The sequence below is a fragment of the Antechinus flavipes genome, chromosome 4 (assembly GCF_016432865.1).
Source record: "Antechinus flavipes isolate AdamAnt ecotype Samford, QLD, Australia chromosome 4, AdamAnt_v2, whole genome shotgun sequence".
Taxonomy (NCBI): Eukaryota; Metazoa; Chordata; class Mammalia; order Dasyuromorphia; family Dasyuridae; genus Antechinus; species Antechinus flavipes.
The window spans coordinates 1,066,324-1,089,963 of record NC_067401.1 but is presented as its reverse complement, the minus strand read 5'-3'; the positions used below and the strand labels follow the sequence as shown (position 1 = coordinate 1,089,963).

The following is a 23,640-nucleotide window of genomic DNA, read 5'->3' as shown; positions in this document are numbered from 1 at the left end:
TGGACCCTCTTGTTCTCTCTTGGTGATTCCACCCGCCCCAAGAATTCAAATGTTACCTCCATACACGTGGCTCCCAGGAAGGCATCTCCTGCCTCAGCTTCCCCCAGTGCTACATCTGCAATTGTCCCCTAAATAGCTCCTCTCGGACGCCCCATTGCTCCCTTGAACTCAGCATATTCTCTTTTTCCATAAATACCCCTGTGGAGCGTCCCTGTTTCTCTCATGGGCGCCACTATTTTTCCAGTCACCAAGGAACGATCTCCCATCACTGCTGACTCTCCGCTCTCCCTCACTCCATGTCCAGGCGCGCTGAGGATGGTACATCTTCACACTGGGCCCTTTCGGGCCCTCACCACTCAGTCTGCCAAAGAGCTCAATGATTGTCCCTCCTGCTCTCCCCAGTCCATCTTCCAAGAACTGGCGAAAGAAACGTCCTACAGAACAGGTCTGTGGCTCCATGTTGTCCCCCGGAGTGAGAGAAAACGCTTCTGCTTATCATTGAAAGTCCAAGCCAATCTTTCCAGGCTGGAAAGAGGGATTCTCCATCCCAGCCCCTCTGACCTCTCTCCCCTCGCCCCCAGGTAAAGGAAGCACCAATCCCCGAGAGCGTCCCACCACTCGCATTCCCGTTCTGTGGGTAGTTCTACACTGGCCTCTCATGCACTTCTTGTGGCAAGGACGGGGCCATGAGCTCCGTGTGGGCCTTTCAGAGTCCCTGGCAGCCGGGCCCAAAGCCTCGGCCCTTGTGGACCTTTCAGAGTCCCTGGCAGCCGGGCCCAAAGCCTCGGCCCTTGTGGACCTTTCAGAGTCCCTGGCAGGCCGGGCCCGAAGCCTTGGCCCTTGTGGCTGCCGGAGGTTCTTCGACAGAGGGCCCAGGGAGCTGGGCTGGGTCTGTGCTAGTAAATCTTCCTCCGTCAGTCCCTGGCGCTGGAGAAAGGCCTTCCCGGAAGGTTGGCCAGCCCATGGCCCGGAGTCCAGCTTCAGAAGCTGGTCCAGCTGCGCTTGGTGGAGTTTAACATGGAGTCCCCCATGGAGAAAAAGCCAGCCCTCCGTCCAAGGTGGGAGAAGGCCGGTTAGACAGCTGAGATGCTGGTTCTGATGGGAGCCGGAGGAACAACTGCCAACGCGGCCCTCGGAGTCTGAACTCCCCTGGAGGCCGGCGTCACACCCCGAGGAGGTCCTGGCCCCTGGCAGGCTGAGACCACCCCTCGGTTTCTCACCTGTGGAAGGGGCGTGACCCATTCGGATGTCCTGCATCACAGAGACCACAGTTGCCCCAAGGAAGCCAGAGAAGGCAGGCTCCCTCCTGGCTGTACCCACACAGAGCCTGGGTGGGAGGGCCCGGGCCAGGAGGGGGCTCTGGCAAGGGGCTCCTGCCTGGGAAGGCACCAGGCTACAGCCCAGGACCACCAGCCCGAGGCGCTGCCACGTCCCTCACAGAGGGAGGCCGGGAACGCTGAGCCAGCTTCTCCCCAGAGATTCCCCTCCTCAGGGGCCCACTGAGCCCAAGCCCCCACAGGCAAGGAAACGAAACCCTCAAAGGGGAGGGGTCTGTCTGGGGAGGAGAGCCACACGGCTCAAAGCTGCCCCCTCCCTACTCCCCCCCACACTTAGGGAAGCAGAAGCTTTGTGGGCAGTGCCCGGCGGCCTGTGCAGTGGGGAAGGATGACAGATGGTAGCCGGTGGCCCCCCTCCCAATGACTTCTGCAGAAGCAGCGGATACTGCCCAGTTATAGACCTCATGGCTCGGGCTGGGCCTGGAATAGGTGGCCCTGTGGGCCCCTCCCCATCCAAGCATCCAGAACGACCTGCCTTGGCCCCAAGCACAAGGAGGGGCCGGGGGCCCCCATTGTGGCACAGGGGGGACTGTGAGACACCATCCGGAGCCGGCCCCTCAGGGGGGAAGGAGGGGCTCAGCCTCTGCCCACAAGGTGGAGAGGAGGACAAGCTGGGCTCCTCCTCCTGCCTCCCTCTCGTCGGAGAGGAAAGGGCAGGAAGGGGCCCAGGGCCGAAGAATTCCAAGGAGAAAGGTCACCTGGAGAGGGGGGCTGAGGTGTCTGAATGGGCCAAACAACCGAGGCTCCCCTCCCTTGGGGCCAGAGGACAGTCTGGCCTGGACGCAGCCCGGGCCCGGAAGGGCCCATGAGTGGTCAATCGGAACGAACTTGGACCGCCCACGCAGACGCGCAGAGAAGCATTTATTAAGCACCTACTATTTGCTATATATTGGAAGTGCTCGGGGGAGGGGATCTGGGTTGGAAGTGCAGGGCCACGAGAGGTCCGGGAGGAAGTGGGGAAGGCAAACATTCAGACCGTTTCTAAGGAGACCAGGAGGAACGGCCTCCCTGGACATCCCGGCAGGGAAGCTCTCGGGGGGACTCTCGGCCACCGAAGGACCAGGCGGCAAACAGTGGGGGGCCTCTCCCCACTCAGACAGCAGGAGAAGCAGGATGGGTCAGATGGTGCCGAGGCTCCAGGGGGAGACTCCCGGGGTGCGGAAAAGGCAGTGTCAGCCTGGGAGAGGCGGGGGAAGGTCTGGAGATGCAGAGGACAAACGCCACCGGGGGAAGGGATGGAGGGAATGACTAGGGAGACCTGAAGAGAGATGGAGGAGGAGAGGAGGCTGGGGGGTCCAGGGGAGAGGGAGAGAGAGTGGGAGGGCCCCCTGGGGGGTCTGGCAGCAGGGGTGAGGATGGAAGGGTGTCCCAGAGCCTTGTGCTGACTGGGCCATAAATGGGGCTCCCATTGGGGCAGAACTAAGGCAACATTTGGGAGTCATGGCAAGTTCCACTGCTCTGGGCTCCCCCCTCTCCTTTTCCTCTCCGACTCTCCTATCCAGACCTGGGGGGGGGGGAGGACAGCCGCCCACAGACCGTGAGCTCTCAGCTCTCCAGAACCGGCTTTTCCCCAATTTCCCAAAATGTCTTAGCAAGTGAGTCCTAGAATGGAGAGTCCAAGGGCCAGCTGCACATGGCCACTGCCCTCTCGGAACAGAGGGAACAGGCCACGAGCAGCATTCTGGGATCATGGAGGCCATTCCCTGAGGGGGTACAGGGCCAGGGGTGCTGAGCCCAAGGCACCCGCCATCACTGGGACCCCCGGGGCCCCACCCGGTACAGGCAGAGGCGAGCTGCCAGCTCCCAGGTCTTTGCCAACGAAGGGGATGGCACGGATGCCCATCTCACCTGGCAATCTTGTCACTGCAGGACATGGTGAGCAGCCGCTCCCCCTGCAGCACCCCGTCCCAGGTCTGGATGGTCGTGGTCGACCTCACGGGAATGGTCCCCTCCCCGGACTCGATCTTGGTCCGGAGCTGTCCTCTTGCTTTCCTGTTTGGGTGTCTGTCTGCCTGATCTAAGAGACAAAGGCAGGGATGCAGGGCGCTGGGGAGAAGATCCCCCTCCTACTGCAGACCCCCAGATGTGCCCAGGGGGCTGTAAGCATTCCCTTCACTCGGGGTTCTTAGCCAGGCCCTTGGGTCCACCCCCCCACCCCTGGACCCCCAAGAGCTCCCAGGACCAGGACGCCCCCCTGAGGTGGTGCTTGTTTTGGCTAACAGGGAGTCCTAACGAAGAGGACTTGGGCTGCGGGCCCCCCTGACCCGGCCCCAGCAACACCGGCCCTCCCCAAGGGGCAGTACCCACCATCCTGGGCAGCCTCATGGGGCGAGAAGATCCTGGCGTCTCCGCACGGACTCGTGCTGATGTAGAGATGGAACTGGACGGTCTCCTTCAGCTTGAAGCCCCCCCGCTGGGACTTCATGAAAATGGATCTCTGCTGGTCCTCTCTCGTACTGAAACAGAGCAAAGGTGAGTCAGGGGGGCCGCGGCCACACCCTCCCGGGAGAAGGAGCGGTCCTCTCCAGGACCCGAGCACCGAGCTGCGCTGATTCTAAATTAAATTAAAATGCTTTCAATTGGCAAGCATCTGTTCCCTTTTGCCTCTCCACTACCCTGTCCACGGAAGAAACCCAGCTCTTGGAAAAGACAAATATTCAGAGCGCACAGCAGCCACGTCCCCCGGCCACAGCTTCAGGTCTCTAGCTCATTCTGCGCCTGAGTCCAGCCTTCTTGGCCAGGAGGGAAGGAATACACTCCATCATGAGCACTCTGGGACCGTGGTGGGTCGTTCTGCTGAGCAGATTCTTAATCTTTCAAAGTGGTTCCTGTCTACGATACTGATAAGATCGTGTAAACGGTCATTCTGCTAAACCTCAAAGTGGTTCCTCTCTACGATACCGATAGGATCGTGTAAACGGTCATTCTGCTAACCCTCAAAGCGGTTCCTCTCTCTCAAAGTGGTTCCTCTCTACAATACCGATAGGATTGTGTAAATGGTCATTCTGCTAACCCTCAAAGCGGTTCCTCTCTACAATACCGATAGGATCGTGTAAATGGTCATTCTGCTAACTCTCAAAGCGGTTCCTCTCTACGATACCGATAGGATCATGTAAATGGTCATTCTGTTAACCCTCAAAGCGGTTCCTCTCTACGATACCGATAGGATTGTGTAAATGGTCATTCTGCTAACCCTCAAAGCGGTTCCTCTCTACAATACCGATAGGATCGTGTAAATGGTCATTCTGCTAACTCTCAAAGCGGTTCCTCTCTACGATACCGATAGGATCATGTAAATGGTCATTCTGTTAACCCTCAAAGCGGTTCCTCTCTACGATATCGATAGGATCATGTAAATGGTCATTCTGCTAATGCTCAAAGCGGTTCCTCTCTACGATATCGATAGGATCATGTAAACGGTCATTCTGCTAATGCTCAAAGCGGTTCCTCTCTACGATATCGATAGGATCGTGTAAACGGTCATTCTGCTAACCCTCAAAGCAGTTCCTCTCTACGATATCGATAGGATCGTGTAAATGGTCATTCTGCTAACCCTCAAAGTGGTTCCTCTCTATGATACCGATAGGATTGTGTAAATGGTCATTCTGCTAACTCTCAAAGCGGTTCTGCTCTACGATACTGATAGGATCGTGTAAATGGTCCTTCTGCTAACCCTCAAAGTGGTTCCTCTCTACAATAGCGATAGGATTGTGTAAATGGTCATTCTGCTAATCCTCAAAGCGGTTCCTCTCTACGATACCGATAGGATTGTGTAAATGGTCATTCTGCTAACTCTCAAAGCGGTTCTGCTCTACGATACTGATAGGATCGTGTAAACGGTCATTCTGCTAACACTCAAAGCGGTTCCTCTCTATGATATCGATAGAATCATGTAAATGGTCATTCTGCTAACCCTCAAAGCGGTTCCTCTTTACAATACCGATACGATCGTGTAAATGGTCATTCTGCTAACTCTCAAAGCAGTTCCTCTCTTTCAAAGTGGTTCCTCTCTACGATACCGATAGGATTGTGTAAATGGTCATTCTGCTAACTCTCAAAGCGGTTCCTCTCTACAATACTGATACGATCATGTAAACGGTCATTCTGCTAACTCTCAAAGCGGTTCCTCTCTCTCAAAGCGGTTCCGCTCTACGATACCGATAGGATCGTGTAAACGGTCATTCTGCTAACTCTCAAAGCGGTTCCTCTCTACAATATCGATACAATTGTGTAAATGGTCATTCTGCTAACTCTCAAAGCGGTTCCTCTCTACAATACCGATACGATCATGTAAATGGTCATTCTGCTAACTCTCAAAGCGGTTCCTCTCTCTCAAAGCGGTTCCTCTCTACGATATCAATAGGATCATGTAAACAGTCATTCTGCTAACTCTCAAAGCTGTTCCTCTCTCTCAAAGCGGTTCCTCTCTACAATATCGATACAATTGTGTAAATGGTCATTCTGCTAACTCTCAAAGCGGTTCCTCTCTACAATACCGATACGATCATGTAAATGGTCATTCTGCTAACTCTCAAAGCGGTTCCTCTCTCTCAAAGCGGTTCCTCTCTACGATACCGATAGGATCGTGTAAACGGTCATTCTGCTAACCCTCAAAGCGGTTCCTCTCTCTCAAAGTGGTTCCTCTCTACAATACCGATAGGATTGTGTAAATGGTCATTCTGCTAACCCTCAAAGCGGTTCCTCTCTACAATACCGATAGGATCGTGTAAATGGTCATTCTGCTAACTCTCAAAGCGGTTCCTCTCTACGATACCGATAGGATCATGTAAATGGTCATTCTGTTAACCCTCAAAGCGGTTCCTCTCTACGATACCGATAGGATTGTGTAAATGGTCATTCTGCTAACCCTCAAAGCGGTTCCTCTCTACAATACCGATAGGATCGTGTAAATGGTCATTCTGCTAACTCTCAAAGCGGTTCCTCTCTACGATACCGATAGGATCATGTAAATGGTCATTCTGTTAACCCTCAAAGCGGTTCCTCTCTACGATATCGATAGGATCATGTAAATGGTCATTCTGCTAATGCTCAAAGCGGTTCCTCTCTACGATATCGATAGGATCATGTAAACGGTCATTCTGCTAATGCTCAAAGCGGTTCCTCTCTACGATATCGATAGGATCGTGTAAACGGTCATTCTGCTAACCCTCAAAGCAGTTCCTCTCTACGATATCGATAGGATCGTGTAAATGGTCATTCTGCTAACCCTCAAAGTGGTTCCTCTCTATGATACCGATAGGATTGTGTAAATGGTCATTCTGCTAACTCTCAAAGCGGTTCTGCTCTACGATACTGATAGGATCGTGTAAATGGTCCTTCTGCTAACCCTCAAAGTGGTTCCTCTCTACAATAGCGATAGGATTGTGTAAATGGTCATTCTGCTAATCCTCAAAGCGGTTCCTCTCTACGATACCGATAGGATTGTGTAAATGGTCATTCTGCTAACTCTCAAAGCGGTTCTGCTCTACGATACTGATAGGATCGTGTAAACGGTCATTCTGCTAACACTCAAAGCGGTTCCTCTCTATGATATCGATAGAATCATGTAAATGGTCATTCTGCTAACCCTCAAAGCGGTTCCTCTTTACAATACCGATACGATCGTGTAAATGGTCATTCTGCTAACTCTCAAAGCAGTTCCTCTCTTTCAAAGTGGTTCCTCTCTACGATACCGATAGGATTGTGTAAATGGTCATTCTGCTAACTCTCAAAGCGGTTCCTCTCTACAATACTGATACGATCATGTAAATGGTCATTCTGCTAACTCTCAAAGCGGTTCCTCTCTCTCAAAGCGGTTCCGCTCTACGATACCGATAGGATCGTGTAAACGGTCATTCTGCTAACTCTCAAAGCGGTTCCTCTCTACAATATCGATACAATTGTGTAAATGGTCATTCTGCTAACTCTCAAAGCGGTTCCTCTCTACAATACCGATACGATCATGTAAATGGTCATTCTGCTAACTCTCAAAGCGGTTCCTCTCTCTCAAAGCGGTTCCTCTCTACGATATCAATAGGATCATGTAAACAGTCATTCTGCTAACTCTCAAAGCTGTTCCTCTCTCTCAAAGCGGTTCCTCTCTACAATATCGATACAATTGTGTAAATGGTCATTCTGCTAACTCTCAAAGCGGTTCCTCTCTACAATACCGATACGATCATGTAAATGGTCATTCTGCTAACTCTCAAAGCGGTTCCTCTCTCTCAAAGCGGTTCCTCTCTACGATATCAATAGGATCATGTAAACAGTCATTCTGCTAACTCTCAAAGCTGTTCCTCTCTCTCAAAGCGGTTCCTCTCTACAATACCAATAGGATCGTATAAATGGTCATTCTGCTAACTCTCAAAGCGGTTCCTCTCTACGATACCAATAGGATCGTGTAAACGGTCATTCTGCTAACCCTCAAAGCGGTTCCTCTCTATGATACCGATAGGATCGTGTAAATGGTCATTCTGCTAACCCTCAAAGTGGTTCCTCTCTACGATACCAATAGGATCATGTAAACGGTCATTCTGCTAACCCTCAAAGCGGTTCCTCTCTATGATATCGATAGGATCGTGTAAACGCTCATTCTGCTAACTCTCAAAGCGGTTCCTCTCTATGATACTGATACGATCATGTAAACGGTCATTCTGCTAACTCTCAAAGCATTTCCTCTCTATGATACCAATGGGATCGCGTAAATGGTCATTCTGCTAACCCTTAAAGCGGTTCCTCTCTACGATATCGATAGGATCATGTAAATGGTCATTCTGCTAACCCTCAAAGCGGTTCCTCTCTACGATACCAATACGATCCTGTAAACGGTCATTCTGCTAACTCTCAAAGCGGTTCCTCTCTCTCAAAGCGGTTCCTCTCTACGATACTGATAAGATCGTGCAAATGGTCATTCTGCTAACTCTCAACGTGGTTGCTCTCTACGATACCGATAGGATCATTTAAATGGTCATTCTGCTAACCCTCAAAGCGGTTCCTCTCTACGATATCGATAGGATCGTGTAAATGGTCATTCTGCTAACCCTCAAAGCGGTTCCTCTCTACAATACCGATACGATCGTGTAAATGGTCATTCTGCTAACTCTCAAAGTGGTTCCTCTCTTTCAAAGCGGTTCCTCTCTACGATACCGATAGGATTGTGTAAATGGTCATTCTGCTAACTCTCAAAGCGGTTCCGCTCTACGATACCGATAGGATTGTGTAAACGGTCATTCTGCTAACTCTCAAAGTGGTTCCTCTCTTTCAAAGTGGTTCCTCTCTACGATACTGATAGGTTCGTGCAAATGGTCATTCTGCTAACTCTCAAAGCGGTTCCTCTCTACGATACCGATACGATCATGTAAACAGTCATTCTGCTAACTCTCAAAGTGGTTCCTCACTACAGTACTGATGTGATTGCATAATGGTTGTACAGATTGCCCCCCTGGTTCTTCTCGGCTCACTGTGTATCCATTCACACTCTTTCCTTTCATTATTTCATATGCCATAACCCTATTTTCAGTGCACTTAGAGACCATGATTTATGAAGCCATTTCCCAGCTGAGGAGCACTCACTCCCTTGGTTCCTAGTTTTGCCCCAGGCCAAAAAAGCTGATATTTAGCTCTTCCTACATTTGGCTCCTCCCCTTCTTTCTTTAATCTCTTTGGGGCTACACTGGGCCAAATGTCTGTACAATTCACTAATTCTCTGACCATGTCTCCAGATTGCTTTCCAGAGTGTCTGGACTAATCCAGAGCTTCACCAACAGATGTGCCTGTTTCCCCACAGTCCCTCCAGCATTTGTCATTTTTTTGTGCCAACTTTACTCAACTGCTGAGTAGGAGATGGAAGCTCAAGTTGCTTTAATTTGCACTTCTCCAATTATTAGTGATTTGGATAATTTTTCATATAACTCAGGTTTCTTCCCTTGAAAACTACCCATTCATCTCCTTTGACCATTGGTCAGTTTGAGAACAGCTCTTACTTTTATATTCTATTTTATTATTCTTAATAAGTATTCTTGTATTCTGATTCAGTGTATTTTGGATATGAAGTCTTTATCATAAACTCTAACTGCAAATTTTTTCTATTTTTGCATTAGTTTTGTTCGTGCAAAAATATTTTAATTTTGGGTAATCAAAATTGTCCATTCGATCTTGTGATCTTCTCTCTGAATTGTTTGGCCCTGAATTATCCCCTTATCCATGGATCTGAAAATGAATCTCTTCCTTTTTCCTCTCATTTTTGTATGATGTCAACCTTTATGTCTGAGTCATGTGCCCATCTGGAGCCTGTCTTGCCGTATAGTATGAGATGCTGGTGTATACCCAGTCTCGGCAAGGTTGCTTTCCAGTTTCTCAGCATCTGTGGTCCCATGGTGAGTTTTGAACCCAGAACTGAGCCCTTTGGGTTCATCACATACTGATGAACTCTCTGTCCCATATCTAGTCTTTGCCCCAATTTCCATAAATGACTCTCTATTTCAGAACCAGAACCGAAGTGTTTTGATGACAGAAGTTAAGTTTAAACAATTGTTCTGGAAGTAATCAGATCAAACGCTGTTTTTGGACAAGGTAACTGGACCAAGGGGGCCATCTCCATGAAGACCCAGTGTCTCTTACATCTACACTACAGAGAAACAGAAGAATGTGCCCTGTGAGAGATGGGGGGCTAAGACCACGGCCCCCACTTCCGTGGGCTTCCAAGCTGTACTTGGCCATCTCTACAGCCCGAAGTCTGGGTGCCAATTCCAGTGTCACCATTCTGGGCTTCTGTAGGGATGGGAATGATGTCCCAAAAGCCAGGTCTCTCGAGCCCTACTGGCCCGAACTTACCTCAAGAAAAGTTCAAGCTGCATGTAAAGGAACCGAATCAGAGACCGCCGAGATATGATTTCCGCGTGGCAGTCATTTAGGGCCAGGCCACGGTCACTCATGTACTCCCCATTGATGCATTTGGTTCCCGTGGAGACGCTGATCACCTGGGCATCTTTGACATCCGTGCCTGGGAACCAAAGACGCTTCCCATTAGTCCATGCTGGCGCCGACAGCCGCCCACCCGCAGCCCCGATGCCCACGGCTGACTGATCAGTTCTAGGGGATGACCTGAAGATTCACCCCACAAGCCAAGCCTCAGTTCCCTGGCCTGGACCAGGCTCCCCTGAAAGGTACCCCATGGTGCCACAAAGCCCCTCGCCGATGCAGGGCAAGGCCCATCGAGCCTTGCAATGGCAAGTGCCATGTAAAGGAGCTTCGGGGAGCTCAGGAGAGGTTTCTGCCGGAAGGCACCAACTACCCGCTCCACCCACCGAGCAAACCTTCATTGGGGGCTTCCCCTGGCTTTGTGACTAGTCTCACGGTCAAGTGCTAGCATGGTAGCAGGGTGCCAGATGGAAGCACGTGGTGGAAGAAACCATCCAAAGGCATCTACCTGCCAGTCAAGCTTGTGGTCAGTGACTAAAACAGCCAAAATTCAGGAGGAGCCTGAACTTCCAGAGGCCCGAAGCGTCACAACCTGTGACAACTGGCCGGTGCCTCCAGTGCTCAACCTTATTCTCCCCACCTTAACCACCTGAGAATCAAAGCGGGCTCCCTTCTGCTGAAGCCCCGAGGAGAGCCTCTGGGTCCTGGAAGGGCAGGCGTGGAAAGAAGCCCCAGCCTTGCTCTCCCTGCACAATGGCTACCCACCAGGACGAGAGAACCCTCCTCAAAGGAAATGCACCCTTCCCCCAGCCAAGGGAGACCGTCACTGAAGTTTCCCTGAGCTTTGGTGGGCCATGGCAGAGCTCTAGGCCGTAGAAGGAATGGCGGAAATCCTTCAGCCAACTGCAAGAAATCCCTCTGGGAATGGGCAGCCCCAGGGGTGCAGCAGCTCCCACAAGTCCTGGAAGTCTCTTGGGGCAAAAGGAAGGGAAACTGCAGGCTGGTTCTGCTCCCCCAAACCCCTAAGCACAGGAATTATGACTGACAGGAAGAGCCCCTTTGGGCCCAAATGGCCCGACCCTGCGCCCGAGCTTGCCCTGTGCCGTCGGCTCCACGGAGGACAGTGGGAGCAGCATCAAGTTCATGTGCTGCTGATGGGGACCGGGGGGCTTGTGGCGGCCTTGGTAGCTGTGAACAGCACCACAGTTGAAGAGATGGAAAGATTAGCACCTTGTCTGTGACAGAATGGCAGCCCTGGAAACTGAGGCCCTGGTGGGCTGTGTCCCCGGCCTTCTGCCAAACCCACTGGTTCGGCCCCAGAGGCTATTCTGGTGGGACACTTTGGGAAGGGCAGGCCCGGCTAGTGACAAAACCATCAGCAACTGGGAACTCCCCTGCACAGTTCACAGCCCACTGCCCATCCTCTCCCTAATCTGTGGTTCGGGGGGTTCTGAGGCAAGGGGAAGAGCTCGAGGTACATGCTTCCAGGGATAATTTAGCTAGCTTTGTTCCCTCTCCTCTTGACAGAAAAGAAATCCCTTCAAAAATAAGCTGCCCCAGTTGGAAATGAAAAGATTCCTTTATCCAAAGGTGTCTTTATCCCTCCCCGCCCCATTCCATCTTCCCTGTCTCTCCTCTCTCCTTTTCCTCCTTCCTTCCCTTTCCCTCTTCCTTCCCTTCTTTTCTTCCTCTCCTCCCTCTCCCGCTTCCCTCTCTCCCTCTTCTCTTATCTCTTCTCCTTTCCGTTTTCCTCCCCTCCCCTTCCTTTCCCTCTCACTCTTCCCTCCCTCCTTCTTCACCTTCTCTCTCCTTCCTTCTTCCCTTTCTCCTTCCTCCCTGTTCCTTCTCCTCCTTTTCTCCCTCCTTTCCCTCCCTTCTTCTCTTTATCTCCTTCCTCTCACTCTTCTTCCCCCCCTCCCTATTCTCCTTCTGTCTCTCCTCCCTTTTCTCTTCCCCTTCCCTTCCTGTTCCCTTTCTCCTCCCTTTCCTCCTCCTTTCCCTCCTTTCCTCTCTTCCTCTCTTCCCTCTCACTCTTCTCTCTCCTTCTTCTATCCCTCCTCCTTTCCCTGTCTTCTTCCCCTCCCCTTCCTTTCCCTCTCACTTTTCCCTCCCTTCTTCTTCTCCTTCTGTCTCTCTCCTCCCTTCTTCCCTCTTTTTTCTCCCTTCCTGTTCTCTCTTTTTCTCTTCCTTTCCCTTTCACTCTCCCCTCCCTCTTCCCCTTCTGCCTCTCTTCTCTGTTCCTCCTTCTTTCTTTTCTCTTTCTTCTTTCTGTCTCTTCTCTCTCCAATGCAGTGAGGAGCCTTCCAATATTTAGCTCCAATATTTAGCAGACAAATGCCTCCTTCTCCCCTCCTCTGCCCCCCTGTGCCCTTTTCCGGCCCCCACCCAGGCCACCAGACAAGCATCACCATGTTCCTCCGCCAGCCCAACAAGGCAGTTACCTGTCGTCATGACAACTCCCGAAAGCACTTTTCTCCGAGCATGGGGGGACGTGAAGTTTTCCGTCAAGTCACTGAACTTCTCCACGATCAGGCGGGCCACGGAATCAGCCAGAACCTGAGGACCACAGAAGAGCCGGTTAGGTGCCGGGAGCCTCCAGCACAGCGTCTCTGCTATGGGCCCTGTGCCCTGCTCCCTGCCAGCAAAGGGGGACAAGCAGGCTGGGAAGGGCAATGTCACCCACTGTCCTGGGACCACCGCCCAGCTAAGCCTAGGCCACGTGGCCAGCAGGGACGCTCACCCCAGAGTGGCAGGATTGATTCTTCCACGTAGCTGAGACTGGGGTCACAGCACAGCTACTGACCTGACCCAGACACACTGGCTAAAATCCCCAGGACAGCAGGAAGCAGGTAGGGGCCTAAGGAGAGTCCCATCCACAAAAAGGGGCATCTGTGGATCCATGTCCATGAAAAGGGGCATCTGTGGATCCATGTCCATGAAAAGGGGCATCTGTGGATCCATGTCCATGAAAAGGGGCATGTGTGGATCCATGTCTGTGAAAAGGGGCATGTGTGGATCCATGTCTATGAAAAGGGGCATCTGTGGATCCATGCTCTTGAAAAAGAGACACCTGTGGATCCATGTCTGCAAACAGGGGCATCTGTGGATCCATGTCTATGAAAAGGGGCATCTGTGGATCCATGTCCATGAAAAGGGGCATCTGGGACAGAAGCAGCTACACCCAGAGAAAGAACACTGGGAAATGAATATAAACTGCTTGCATTTTTGTTTTTCTTCCCGGGTTATTTCTACCTTCTGAATCCAATTCTCCCTGTGCAACAAGAAAACTGTTCGGTTCTGCACACATATATTGTATCTAGGATATACTGTAACCTATTCAACATCTAAAGGACTGCTTGCCATCTAGGGGAGGGGGTGGAGGGAGGGAGGGGAAAAATCGGAACAGAAGTGAGTGCAAGGGATAATGCAGTAAAAAATTACCCAGGCAAGGATTCTGTCAATAAAAAGTTATTTAAAAAAAATAATAATAAAACAAATAAATAAATAAATAAAAAGGAAAAAGAAAAGAAAAGAAAAGGGGCATCTGTGGATCCATGTCCGCGAAAAGGGGCACTTGTGGACTCAAAAAAGGCTAAGCTTTATAAAGAACTGATGGAGAGGCAGTTCCAGGGTAAGGAAGAGAGCCAGCTGGTAGGATCAGGAAGCTATGAGTTCAAATCCAGCCTCTTACTTAGTAAGCTGGGTGAGCCGAAGCAAGTCCCTTCACCCTGTTTTGTCTCAGTTTCCTCATCTGTAACATGGAGATAATGACAGCACCTGCCGTGCAGGTTTGTGGAAGTCAAACGAGATCGCATTTACCAAGCGCTTAGCCCGGCACCTGGCATAAAGTAACTGCTCCATAAATGCCCATTTCCTTCCTGAGAAGTGGGCCGTTTGTCCACATGTGTGGGGCATAAATGCCCCTGAAATGGAAGGGCTGATGATAAAGAAGTGACAAAATCCCTCTGAGTATGAGCACACATGGGAGGAGAAATGGTTCTCCCTTCTCAGTCTAGAACTCCAATATCCTGAGGAGACTGGTGCCTCGGACCTCCGTGCCTGCCTCGGGCCTCCGTGGCCTGCCTCGGGCCTCCGTGGCCTGCCTTGGGTCTCCGTGCCTGCCTCGGGCCTCCGTGGCCTGCCTCAGCCCTCAGCCTGCCTCAGGCCTCCTTGGCCTGCCTCGGGCCTCCGTGGCCTGCCTCCTCTACCACCCTGGACTTTTTAAGTAAAGTAAAAGGAGAAGCTTTTCTGGCAACAAGAAAAGGAGCCATTTCAATGCAGGAGCAAAGCAATTTGTGTGGAACCCGCAGCGTGGCAAGGCTCTCTGAGGGCCGGGCTCCCGTGGGCACACCTGCCATGGGCCCAGCTGCTTCTGGGCTCCTTCCCCAAAGGCCACAAGTGTTCTGCCCCCGTGCCTGGCAGCTCTGGTCAGACCTCGGAAAGAGCGGCTTCCGGGAGAGCTTCCTCGAGGGCCGCCCGGGACAGCAGTCCCTGCGCCCAGCAGGAGCTCCAGGTCGGCCGAGCACAAGTGACCCCAAATCTCAGTGTCTTACTGAGCTGAGGTTGGTCTGGGCCAGTGAAGGATCCAAGATCCCTTCACGCTGACCAATGGAAGGGCCCCAGAGGGAGGGCTCCCGGCCTCCTGACGCAGCCTCGGATGGTGGGGGCGTCCCCGAGAACGGCCACCTTACTCTTATGGTCCAAAGGGCATCTGGGGGCAGCTTTAAGTTCCTGACACTTAGGCCCCTTCTTCTGGACAAAGGTCCACCCTCCCTCAGAGACTCCCTTTAAGTGAGCAGGGTCCCCGGAGAAGGAACGATGCTCTCTGGGGTGACTGCTACTTCCACATCAGCCATCTTCAGCGCCAGGGCCTGGAATACTCCCCTACTGACCCCTCTGGCTGCCTTCAAGTCTCACCTAAAATCCCCCCTCCTCCAGGAAGCCTTCCCCACCTCCTCTCAATCATGGTGCCCTCGGCCCTAATCTTTTCCCATTTATCCTCCAGCTGCAATGCGGGGGGGGGGGGGGGCGGAGGAAGGGGGAGAAGAAGCTCTGGGCTTGGTCATCTCTAGGAGCTGAAATCCAGCCTGACACTGGCCGCAGGACTATAGGCAAATCACTTAGCTCTGCCTCAGTCTCTCACTTGTGTCTTTGCCCAGGAAACCCTGAAAGGGTTGGGGAGAGACAGAGGGGATGAAAAGGAGTGAACGACCCCCGTGGTTTGCCCTGCATGTCTGTGTGGGCCTCTTATAATCAGGTTCTCCACTAAGTCTGAAGGAGCCCCCGGCCAGCAGAATCTGCCCCTCCCAGCAGAACCTCCTCCCCCCACCAGCAGAACCTCCCCCTCCCACCAGCAGAACCTGCCCCTCCCAGCAGAACCTCCCCCCACCAGCAGAACCTGCCCCTCCCAGCAGAACCTCCCCCCTAGCAGAACCTGCCCCTCCCAGCAGAACCTGCCCCACCAGCAGAACCTGCCCCTCCCAGCAGAACCTCCCCCCACCAGCAGAACCTGCCCCTCCCAGCAGAACCTGCCCCACCAGCAGAACCTGCCCCTCCCAGCAGAACCTGCCCCTCCCAGCAGAACCTCCCCCCCAACCAGCAGAATCTGCCTTCCAGCCAGCCCCGAGCTTTACAGAGCAGGCGCCTGATCTGGAAATCAAGATTCTGACAAGAGACCAAAAGAAAGGGGGAAAAGAGCAAGAAAGGGACACTGAGGCAGCCGGCTCTCTCCTGAAACATCATGTTTCCATCAGAGCAGGGCTGAGATGGGCAGGAGAAGAATGGACCCCGAGAGTAAAGGTGACCAGGGCTGGAGGGACAGGGTTGGCCCCATTCCCAGCATCCCCCCTCCTTTCTGGGGGCCTAAGTTCAAGGTCCAGCCCTGCTTCAAACAGCCTGGGAGGCCTTGGTCTCATACTTGGGGGGGGGGGGGAAGGGAGGATGGGCCCAGATCTCCAAGGCCCTTCCCTGCATGGGAGGGCAGCAAAGTCACTCTCATCTCTAGGATGGGCTGGAATAGCAGGGGGTCCGCCCCACCTGCCCACCCCTCAGGCCCCTGCTTCAGGGGGCCCCTCCCTCCATACCAGGCTTTCTCCTCAGAAGTAAGAATAAGAAAAAGGGAGCAGTGAACTGAGGAACTTCTCAAGCCGGTATCATCCTTTACCTGGCTCACCTGCAGCTGAACCGTGAAAAGGGGACAGAGCCACCAGGGAGGAGATGGGGCAGGAGGGAGGGAAGCCCTTTCAGGGACCCCTTTAGGGGAGGCACCCAGGGACATCTCCCGCCGCCCCAAAAGCAGAGAAGGCAGCGGGAGCGCCCAGCGCCACGGCCATGGCCCGAGAAGCCCTCCCCACAGGATCCCCCACTCCCGAGAGGCCCCAAATGGGTTGTGGCACATCCCAGCGCTTGCTGGACCATTCATTCATCCGGGAAAGCCCAGAAGCCGACCGAGGCATCAGGACGGGCCCTGTGCCCCACTTCCTCACCCCGCCTCCCTGGCGCCACGCGCCCTACTTTTCTACCTGGCGCAAGCTTTCCCTGTGAAGCCGGGCTACGACGCTCCTGTAGTGGGGAGAGCCCCAGAATCCCGCCCCCGCCCCGCCCCGTGCTCACCTGCCCAGAATCCCGCCCCTGCCCCGTGCTCACTTGCGGCAGATCAAGGCCCTAGCGGGGAGAGCCCCCCAGAATCCCGCCCCCGCCCCGTGCTCACCTGCCCAGAATCCCGCCCCTGCCCCGTGCTCACTTGCGGCAGATCAAGGCCCTAGCGGGGAGAGCCCCCCAGAATCCCGCCCCCGCCCCCGCCCCCGCCCCTGCCCCGTGCTCACCTGCGGCAGATCAAGGCCCTAGCGGGGAGAGCCCCCCAGAATCCCGCCCCTGCCCCGCCCCCGCCCCGCCCCGTGCTCACCTGCGGCAGATGCAGCTGGAGGCCCTCCTTGGGGATGGGCTGCCGCGAGGGCGTCTGGTCCAGCTGCATGTGGAAGAGGCAGGCCAGGGCCGACTGGGCGGCGCGCGCTTTGGCCAGCTTCTTGTTCCGCCCCGAGCCCTCGAAGCTGTGGCCGTCCACGGCCACCGACATGACGAAGTTCTTGGCGTGGCTCTCGCCGCTCTCAGACAGAAACTCGTACTTGAGGCCGGGCCGCAGCTCGTTGAGGATCATCACCGGGTTCTTGCCGCTGGACGACGGGTAGGGGATGGGGATGGGGAGGGGCGCCTGGATCAGCGTGCTGGGCACGGGGGGCGCGGGCACAGGGTAGTCGGCCGCGGGGCTGAAGCCGCCGTCTCCGTTGGAGCCCAAGTAGAAAGGCGCTTCCGCCTGAATGGGCGTCTCAAAGCCGTTGAAAAGCGTGTCGGGGAAGTCGGCTTGGTCCGAGGTGAAGTCGGTGTTGATGGAGAGGGTCCTGCCCATGGCCAGGTGCGCCTCGGACGCGTTGGGGAACTGCACGAAGGAGCGCAGGGCCTTCTCGGCCGCGTGCAGCTTGGCCTTCTTCTTGGTGGGCCCCGAGCCCTCGAAGGCCTGCCCGTTCACCTCCACGGCCATGACGAAGACCGGGGCGTGCACCGGCCCCGTCTGCGAGAGCAGCTTGTACTGCAGGCCGGGCTTGATCTCGTTGAGCTGCATCAGGGCGTTCTTGGGCAAGATGGGCCCCGGGATCTTCTTCCTCCTCTTGAGGCGGAACTTGGGGTGGCCGTTGGTCCCGTCCTCCAGGGGCCTCTTCCTGCTGGCGCCGCCGCCGCCCCCGTTGGCGAGCTGCCCGGCCTCCCCGGCGCTCGGGGCCCCGCCGTCTTTGGGCGAGACGTTGTCCAGGTTGCGGTTTTCCTTGACCTCGGCGCTGCTGGAACCTGCGGTGCCCAAAAGAGTAACTTACAACGCCTTCGTTGTAGGACCTTGTAAATGCAAAATTTACAGATTCCTTCATCTCTCTTTGTAACTGGGTAAGTGATGTGTGCTCCCCAAGTCTCCTGGCTGGATGCCCCCCGCCCGCCTCTGCCCGGGGCCGGCCGGGATAAGGGGCAAGACTTGGGGGAACCACCCCGGGGTGGGGGCCAGCTTTCCACTAAGATAGGAATGCAAGGGCGGCTCCCTAGCAAAGGGGCAGCTGCCTTCGCCTACATTTTCTCCCACTTTGTGCGACCAGAGCCTGGCGTGGGGAGGCGATCTGAGCCGCCCTCTGAGGAGACGCAGTGCTCTTTAGAAGCGCCCCCCAGAGGCTAGTTAGCCTTGCAAGTGTAAGTATAGGGCTCCTTTAATCTGGCTCACACCCGTTATTTCAGGAAAGTCTGACCAAGGGAAGAGGGGGACATGCTCCCCAAGGAGCGCCCTGAGCTCTGGCTCCCCGGGGCTTCCTCAAGGAGCCTCCATCTGCCAACAGCACAAATAGAGTAGGTTGGGACGGAGAGTCCCGCTGCAGACAGCCCGGGCAAAGCCCCCAGAGTGATCCCCCGAGAAATGTGGCGCTCTGCCTCTCTTCTCAGCTTTGAATACATGCCCAGAGAAATACTGTGGGGGACCTGAACAGGGCTCAAGATGGAGAGCTGGTATTGGGCCCCCCAACAAATCACTAAGCTCTTGACAGAGGGAGGATTATCTTGGCTTCAAAAAGGAAAAAAAAAAACCCACAAATTCCCCTAAGTTTATTTATAGCTTATTTTAAAAGATGGGGGAAATGATTCATTTTTCCTGTTCTGGTTAAATTTGAGTCGGGAGTTACCATAAAGCATATGGAAAAGTGTTTAGAAAGATTTAAAATAGATATGTATTTAAAAAGTGAAGGCCCCCAATCTTAAAAAAAAAAATCTCTCAATATATTCTAAAAATCCACAATAAGTTTTAGGTGGTCAAAATAAGCTGCCATTTTAGACATATCAAAATGCAATAACTCACTCTGCGCAAGATTTCTCCTTCTGAACGAGGGCTGGTGCTCACCGTGCTAGGCCAGCCATCCCAAACGGGGGCGCGTTTACGTCGGCCTATCCAAAAGCCAACCCTAGGGCCTAGGCCAGCGCTCCCAATCGTCCCCCTGCAAGAGCTCTGATTTCAGGGGCAGAGCCATTCATTCTGATGATTTATTAAAAGCCAAGGGGAAGCTGCTGGCCAGTGGGAGAGCCTAAGCAGCTGCTGCAACTGACTGCAGAGGGCCTTCCCCCACCGTCCGCGGGGCACACACACACCACTTCTCCCAGTTGACAAAGCTGATGGAATTATTATTAAATTTTCATTTATAACATCCTCCAGCAAAAGCTCGATAGGTTACTCCTTTTGGTGCTCAAAAAACAAAGGAGAGAAACAGAGCCAGAATGGAGATTTAGAGACAGACACAGGACAAAGAGCACGGCATGCACAAATATCAAGGGCACAGTGTGGCAGGGGTGACTCTGGAGCCCATGCTACAAAGGGCCTTTCTTTCTCGGGCCCTCCTGCCTCCCCCGGGGGATCACAGCTGTCCAGGGGAGAGCAAGGCTTTTCAGTCGGATTACCATCTTGCTAGCACCCCGCAAGCCTGAGTCAGGGGTGGGAGAGGACGCCACTCAAACAGGGGCTCTTTCCACCAGGGTGGAATCAGGGCTGTGTTGGGAGAGTGAGAGCAGGGCAACCATTTCCATGACATTATAGCGAGAAGAAACGAACGCTTGAACAATTCATATGATTTTGCCATTTAACGGACTGGCCCCAAGGAACCACGTGGGCAAGCCAAGGCAGTTATTGGGATCTGCTCACCTTCCTGACTATTGACAAAGACAAGTGTAAACTTTCTGGGGGGTCGAGGCAGGAGTCTGAGGGGAAAGCTCTTCAGAGGGCAAGGGGCCCAGGCCTGCCTCCTCCAAGCATCATCCCAAGTGGGGAGGGGGGAGAAGCAAAGCTCATCACCCCACGGAATTCTCTCATGGGGAATTCCCATTAAGGAGCCATTTTCATTTTCATAATGGACAGTTGACCACCCTCTCCATGTCTCTGGCCAAGAAAAGCGGGCAGAAGAGGCCCCAGCTCCTCTGTCTGAAGCCTTTCCACAAATGGGCTTAGGTAAAGCCCTTCCAGGACAGCTGAGGGAGGGAAGGGATGGGCGACTCCTCAGAGTTCCCTCTGCCATGAGAGCCAGTCAGCCTCCTCCATGCGTTCCCGTGCCCACACCAAAGCTTAGAGGGACCGGGCTGAGGCGCGGACCCCCGGGGGCCGGTGGTGGGCAAGGTCCTGGCCAGGACCACACTAGTGAGGGCCTTCGGCAGTCCGAGGGGTTCCTGGAAGGGCAGGCACAAGAGAGCTGAAAGCGAGAATAAATGGGGAGCCTCGGGCTGGATTGTCACAAAGGGGGAGCAACCTTAATGGCAGAGTGGTCCTTGTTGGGGGGCCACCCACTTCAGGGGAGCCCCAAACAGATACCAATCCTATGCTCAGAGGAACATCATCAAGCAGGAAAGAGAATGTTTCTGAACTAAAGAGGACCCCTGAAAGATGCTTAATGCAACAACAGTGTGAGACCCCTCAACAGCAGGGAAGGGGGGGTGCTACAGAGCCCAGAGCATCCAGCCTGGAGGCAGAAAAGCCTGAGTACCAATCCACCCTCAGACATTTATTGGCTGTGTGATCCTGGGCAAATACTTAGCCCCTACTTGCCTCAGTTTCCCCATCTGTAAATAGTGATTATAATAGTGTCTGCGTCACAGGACTGTTGTGAACACCGAATTAGATAATAATTGTAAAGCACCTAGCAAAGTGCCTGACACATAGGTGCTTTTTAAAAATGCAACACATAGGGAATCACCAACAGCACCCCACTTACAATCCCAGAAAGGAGGATACATAATGAGGTGACTCGGTTGGACCTCCTTCCAGGCGGTCTCAGACGGTGGCTCCCAGACCTAGCCTGTCTTTGTCAGACATTGTCACAGAGAAGCCAGACCCAGGGACACTATGCCCAGCTCCCAAAAGGGGATGGGATGAGCAAAGAAGGATTCCCTCTCCCCTCAGCCACACTGTCTCCTCGGATCTTGCTGGTTCTGCCCCCATCAGTTAACAGGGAATCTCCTTGAGGATCTCCAGGTAGGAGTATCGCGGAGCCCAAAACTGCCTCATTAGACAGCAAAATAGTCACATCCTCAGGCCCAATTTCTGGCCAGCGGGAGAATATCTTATTTAATCTTGCACCTGCAGGCAGCCTCCCGTGCCATAGGCCTCGCATGCCAAAGGTGTCCAATAAATGCTGAGAGATTTTTGGAAAGAGCTGGGAGGAATATTTTGCACAGATTGTTTTTCTGTAAATCACGTCAAGACCAGTAGCTTTCCTGAAAACAGAAATAATGAAAAACCCAGTCTCAGCGGGACCCAGCACCCACAAAGCGGTTCTGTCTGGGGTATGTGATCCAGTGTGCCGAGGGCCAACTGTAAGCCAGAGCCAATGAGGCCTTCCTTGGGGTGGCAAGCACAGGGGCCGGCCGGGGCTCACTGAGTCTGAACTAAGCCTCTGATACGATCTCGGCTTTCTCACATTTCCTCCAGGGTCTCCTCAGTGACCTGCTGGAAGAAGCCTCCTGGAGGGTCTGGCTGTGGTCACTCCTGCTCTGTGCCCACGGTCAGAAGCCACCCTGCCTGGGTCTGAATCCAGGGGCACAGTCTTCCAGGGAAGGGACCTCATTTTTAGGAAATTCTCTCACTGAATCTTTGGTTTCCTAAATTCTCCAGTGCAAAAAAATCTCCTCCCTGATTTTAGGCCTTTGCTAAAAACAAAAGACCCTCTGCCCCCAAGTCAGACTCAGTGACTTGATTCTCCTGCTCTTCTCCAGGTAACATCGAGGCCGACCTGCAGGCTCATTAAGGATTTGTGAGCTCGGCCTGAGCTGAGCTGACTTCCGGCTTCTCCGGGTTTGGATTCTCTCTTGTCCTTGATTGCATGACATGTTAAAGACAGAGCCTCACCCCCGAAATCAGAAAGGACTCCAGGGAAAGCTCAGCCTGACAACGAGACCTAAGCTAAGCTGCAGCAGGAGCCAGAAGCTCCCCCCCGGATGTGGAGTGGCACTAGTCCCAATGAGGCAAGACCAAGGATTGTCTGCTCTGAAGCACCCACCCAGGTGCTCCAATGAACCCGAGGCCTCCTCGTCCTAATGGCTTTACTCATTCCAGACAAGGTTAGAAAACATGCTGGGACGGTGGCTCCAGAAGCAAAGAGCCAGAAGAAGATGGAAGCCTTCAGCTCCCCGGAGCTGCTCCCGAAGGTACTAGAGAGCACGCTTCCTAGGTCTGACCAAGACAGGGCCCGTGGAGAGGCCGGGAGCGGGTGCCTTTGCCCTGGCAAAGAAACACGGGGATTGCAGCAGTTCAGAGGAGGCACGTTTACCTCCTCTGAGTCTGCTTGAGGACCTCCAGCTGGGATTCACTGCCACCTGCAGGGGGATGACCTGGATGGGGGGGGGGGGTGGTTTACCTTTTATTCAACAGACAGAAAAACAATCTTTTCTCAGTTCATTTTATTAAATATGTATGTAGTCGGTCCTGGGAGGAAACATGAGCACATTTACAATTCTTCGGATGCTGGTAAAATAGGTCTCACTCCTGTGACTCAGCTGCACCTCCTTCACACACATCTAAATGCAACACACACACGTGTACAAACACGCTCATACACATACACATGTTCACACATACAAAATGTGTGTGTGCACAAACTTGCACAAGAATACACATATACTCACAATCCACTCACACACATACACATACATATTCCTATACACAAACTCATACATTTACATATATGTATACACACACACTCACAATACAGTCATGCATACACATACTCATACACATGCACACACAGAAACACGTGCAGTCAGATATACACACATACATTCCAACACACATATACACACAAGCACACACACATTTACTCATACCCTTTCACACGTATAACCCCACACAAGCACACACACATTTACTCACACAAACACATATTTACTCACACCCACTCACACATATAACCCCACACAAGCACACACACATTTACTCACACAAACACATATTTACTCACACCCACTCACACATATAACCCCACACAAGCACACACACATTTACTCACACCCACTCACACACATAACCCCACACAAGCACACACACATTTACTCACACCCACTCACACATATAAACCCACACAAGCACACACACATTTACTCGCACCCACTCACACATATAATCCCACACAAGCACACACACATTTACTCACACCCACCACACACATAACCCCACACAAGCACACACACATTTACTCACACCCACTCACACATATAAACCCACACAAGCACACACACATTTACTCGCACCCACTCACACATATAATCCCACACAAGCACACACACATTTACTCACACCCACCACACACATAACCCCACACAAGCACAC

General features: G+C 53.2%; 1 protein-coding gene across 1 annotated transcript in view; it reads right to left on the bottom strand.

The window, feature by feature from the left end:
- Window positions 1-23,640, bottom strand: part of ADARB1 (adenosine deaminase RNA specific B1) — a 127,833-nt gene that overhangs the window by 21,626 nt on the left and 82,567 nt on the right. Inside the window, exons 4-8 of the mRNA XM_051998285.1 lie at window positions 17,161-18,095; window positions 12,698-12,812; window positions 10,170-10,338; window positions 3,645-3,793; window positions 3,186-3,354 (exon numbers count right to left, since the gene is read on the bottom strand). Coding sequence (XP_051854245.1) covers window positions 3,186-3,354; window positions 3,645-3,793; window positions 10,170-10,338; window positions 12,698-12,812; window positions 17,161-18,095 — 1,537 coding nt within the window. The remainder of the gene's footprint in view (window positions 1-3,185; window positions 3,355-3,644; window positions 3,794-10,169; window positions 10,339-12,697; window positions 12,813-17,160; window positions 18,096-23,640) is intronic.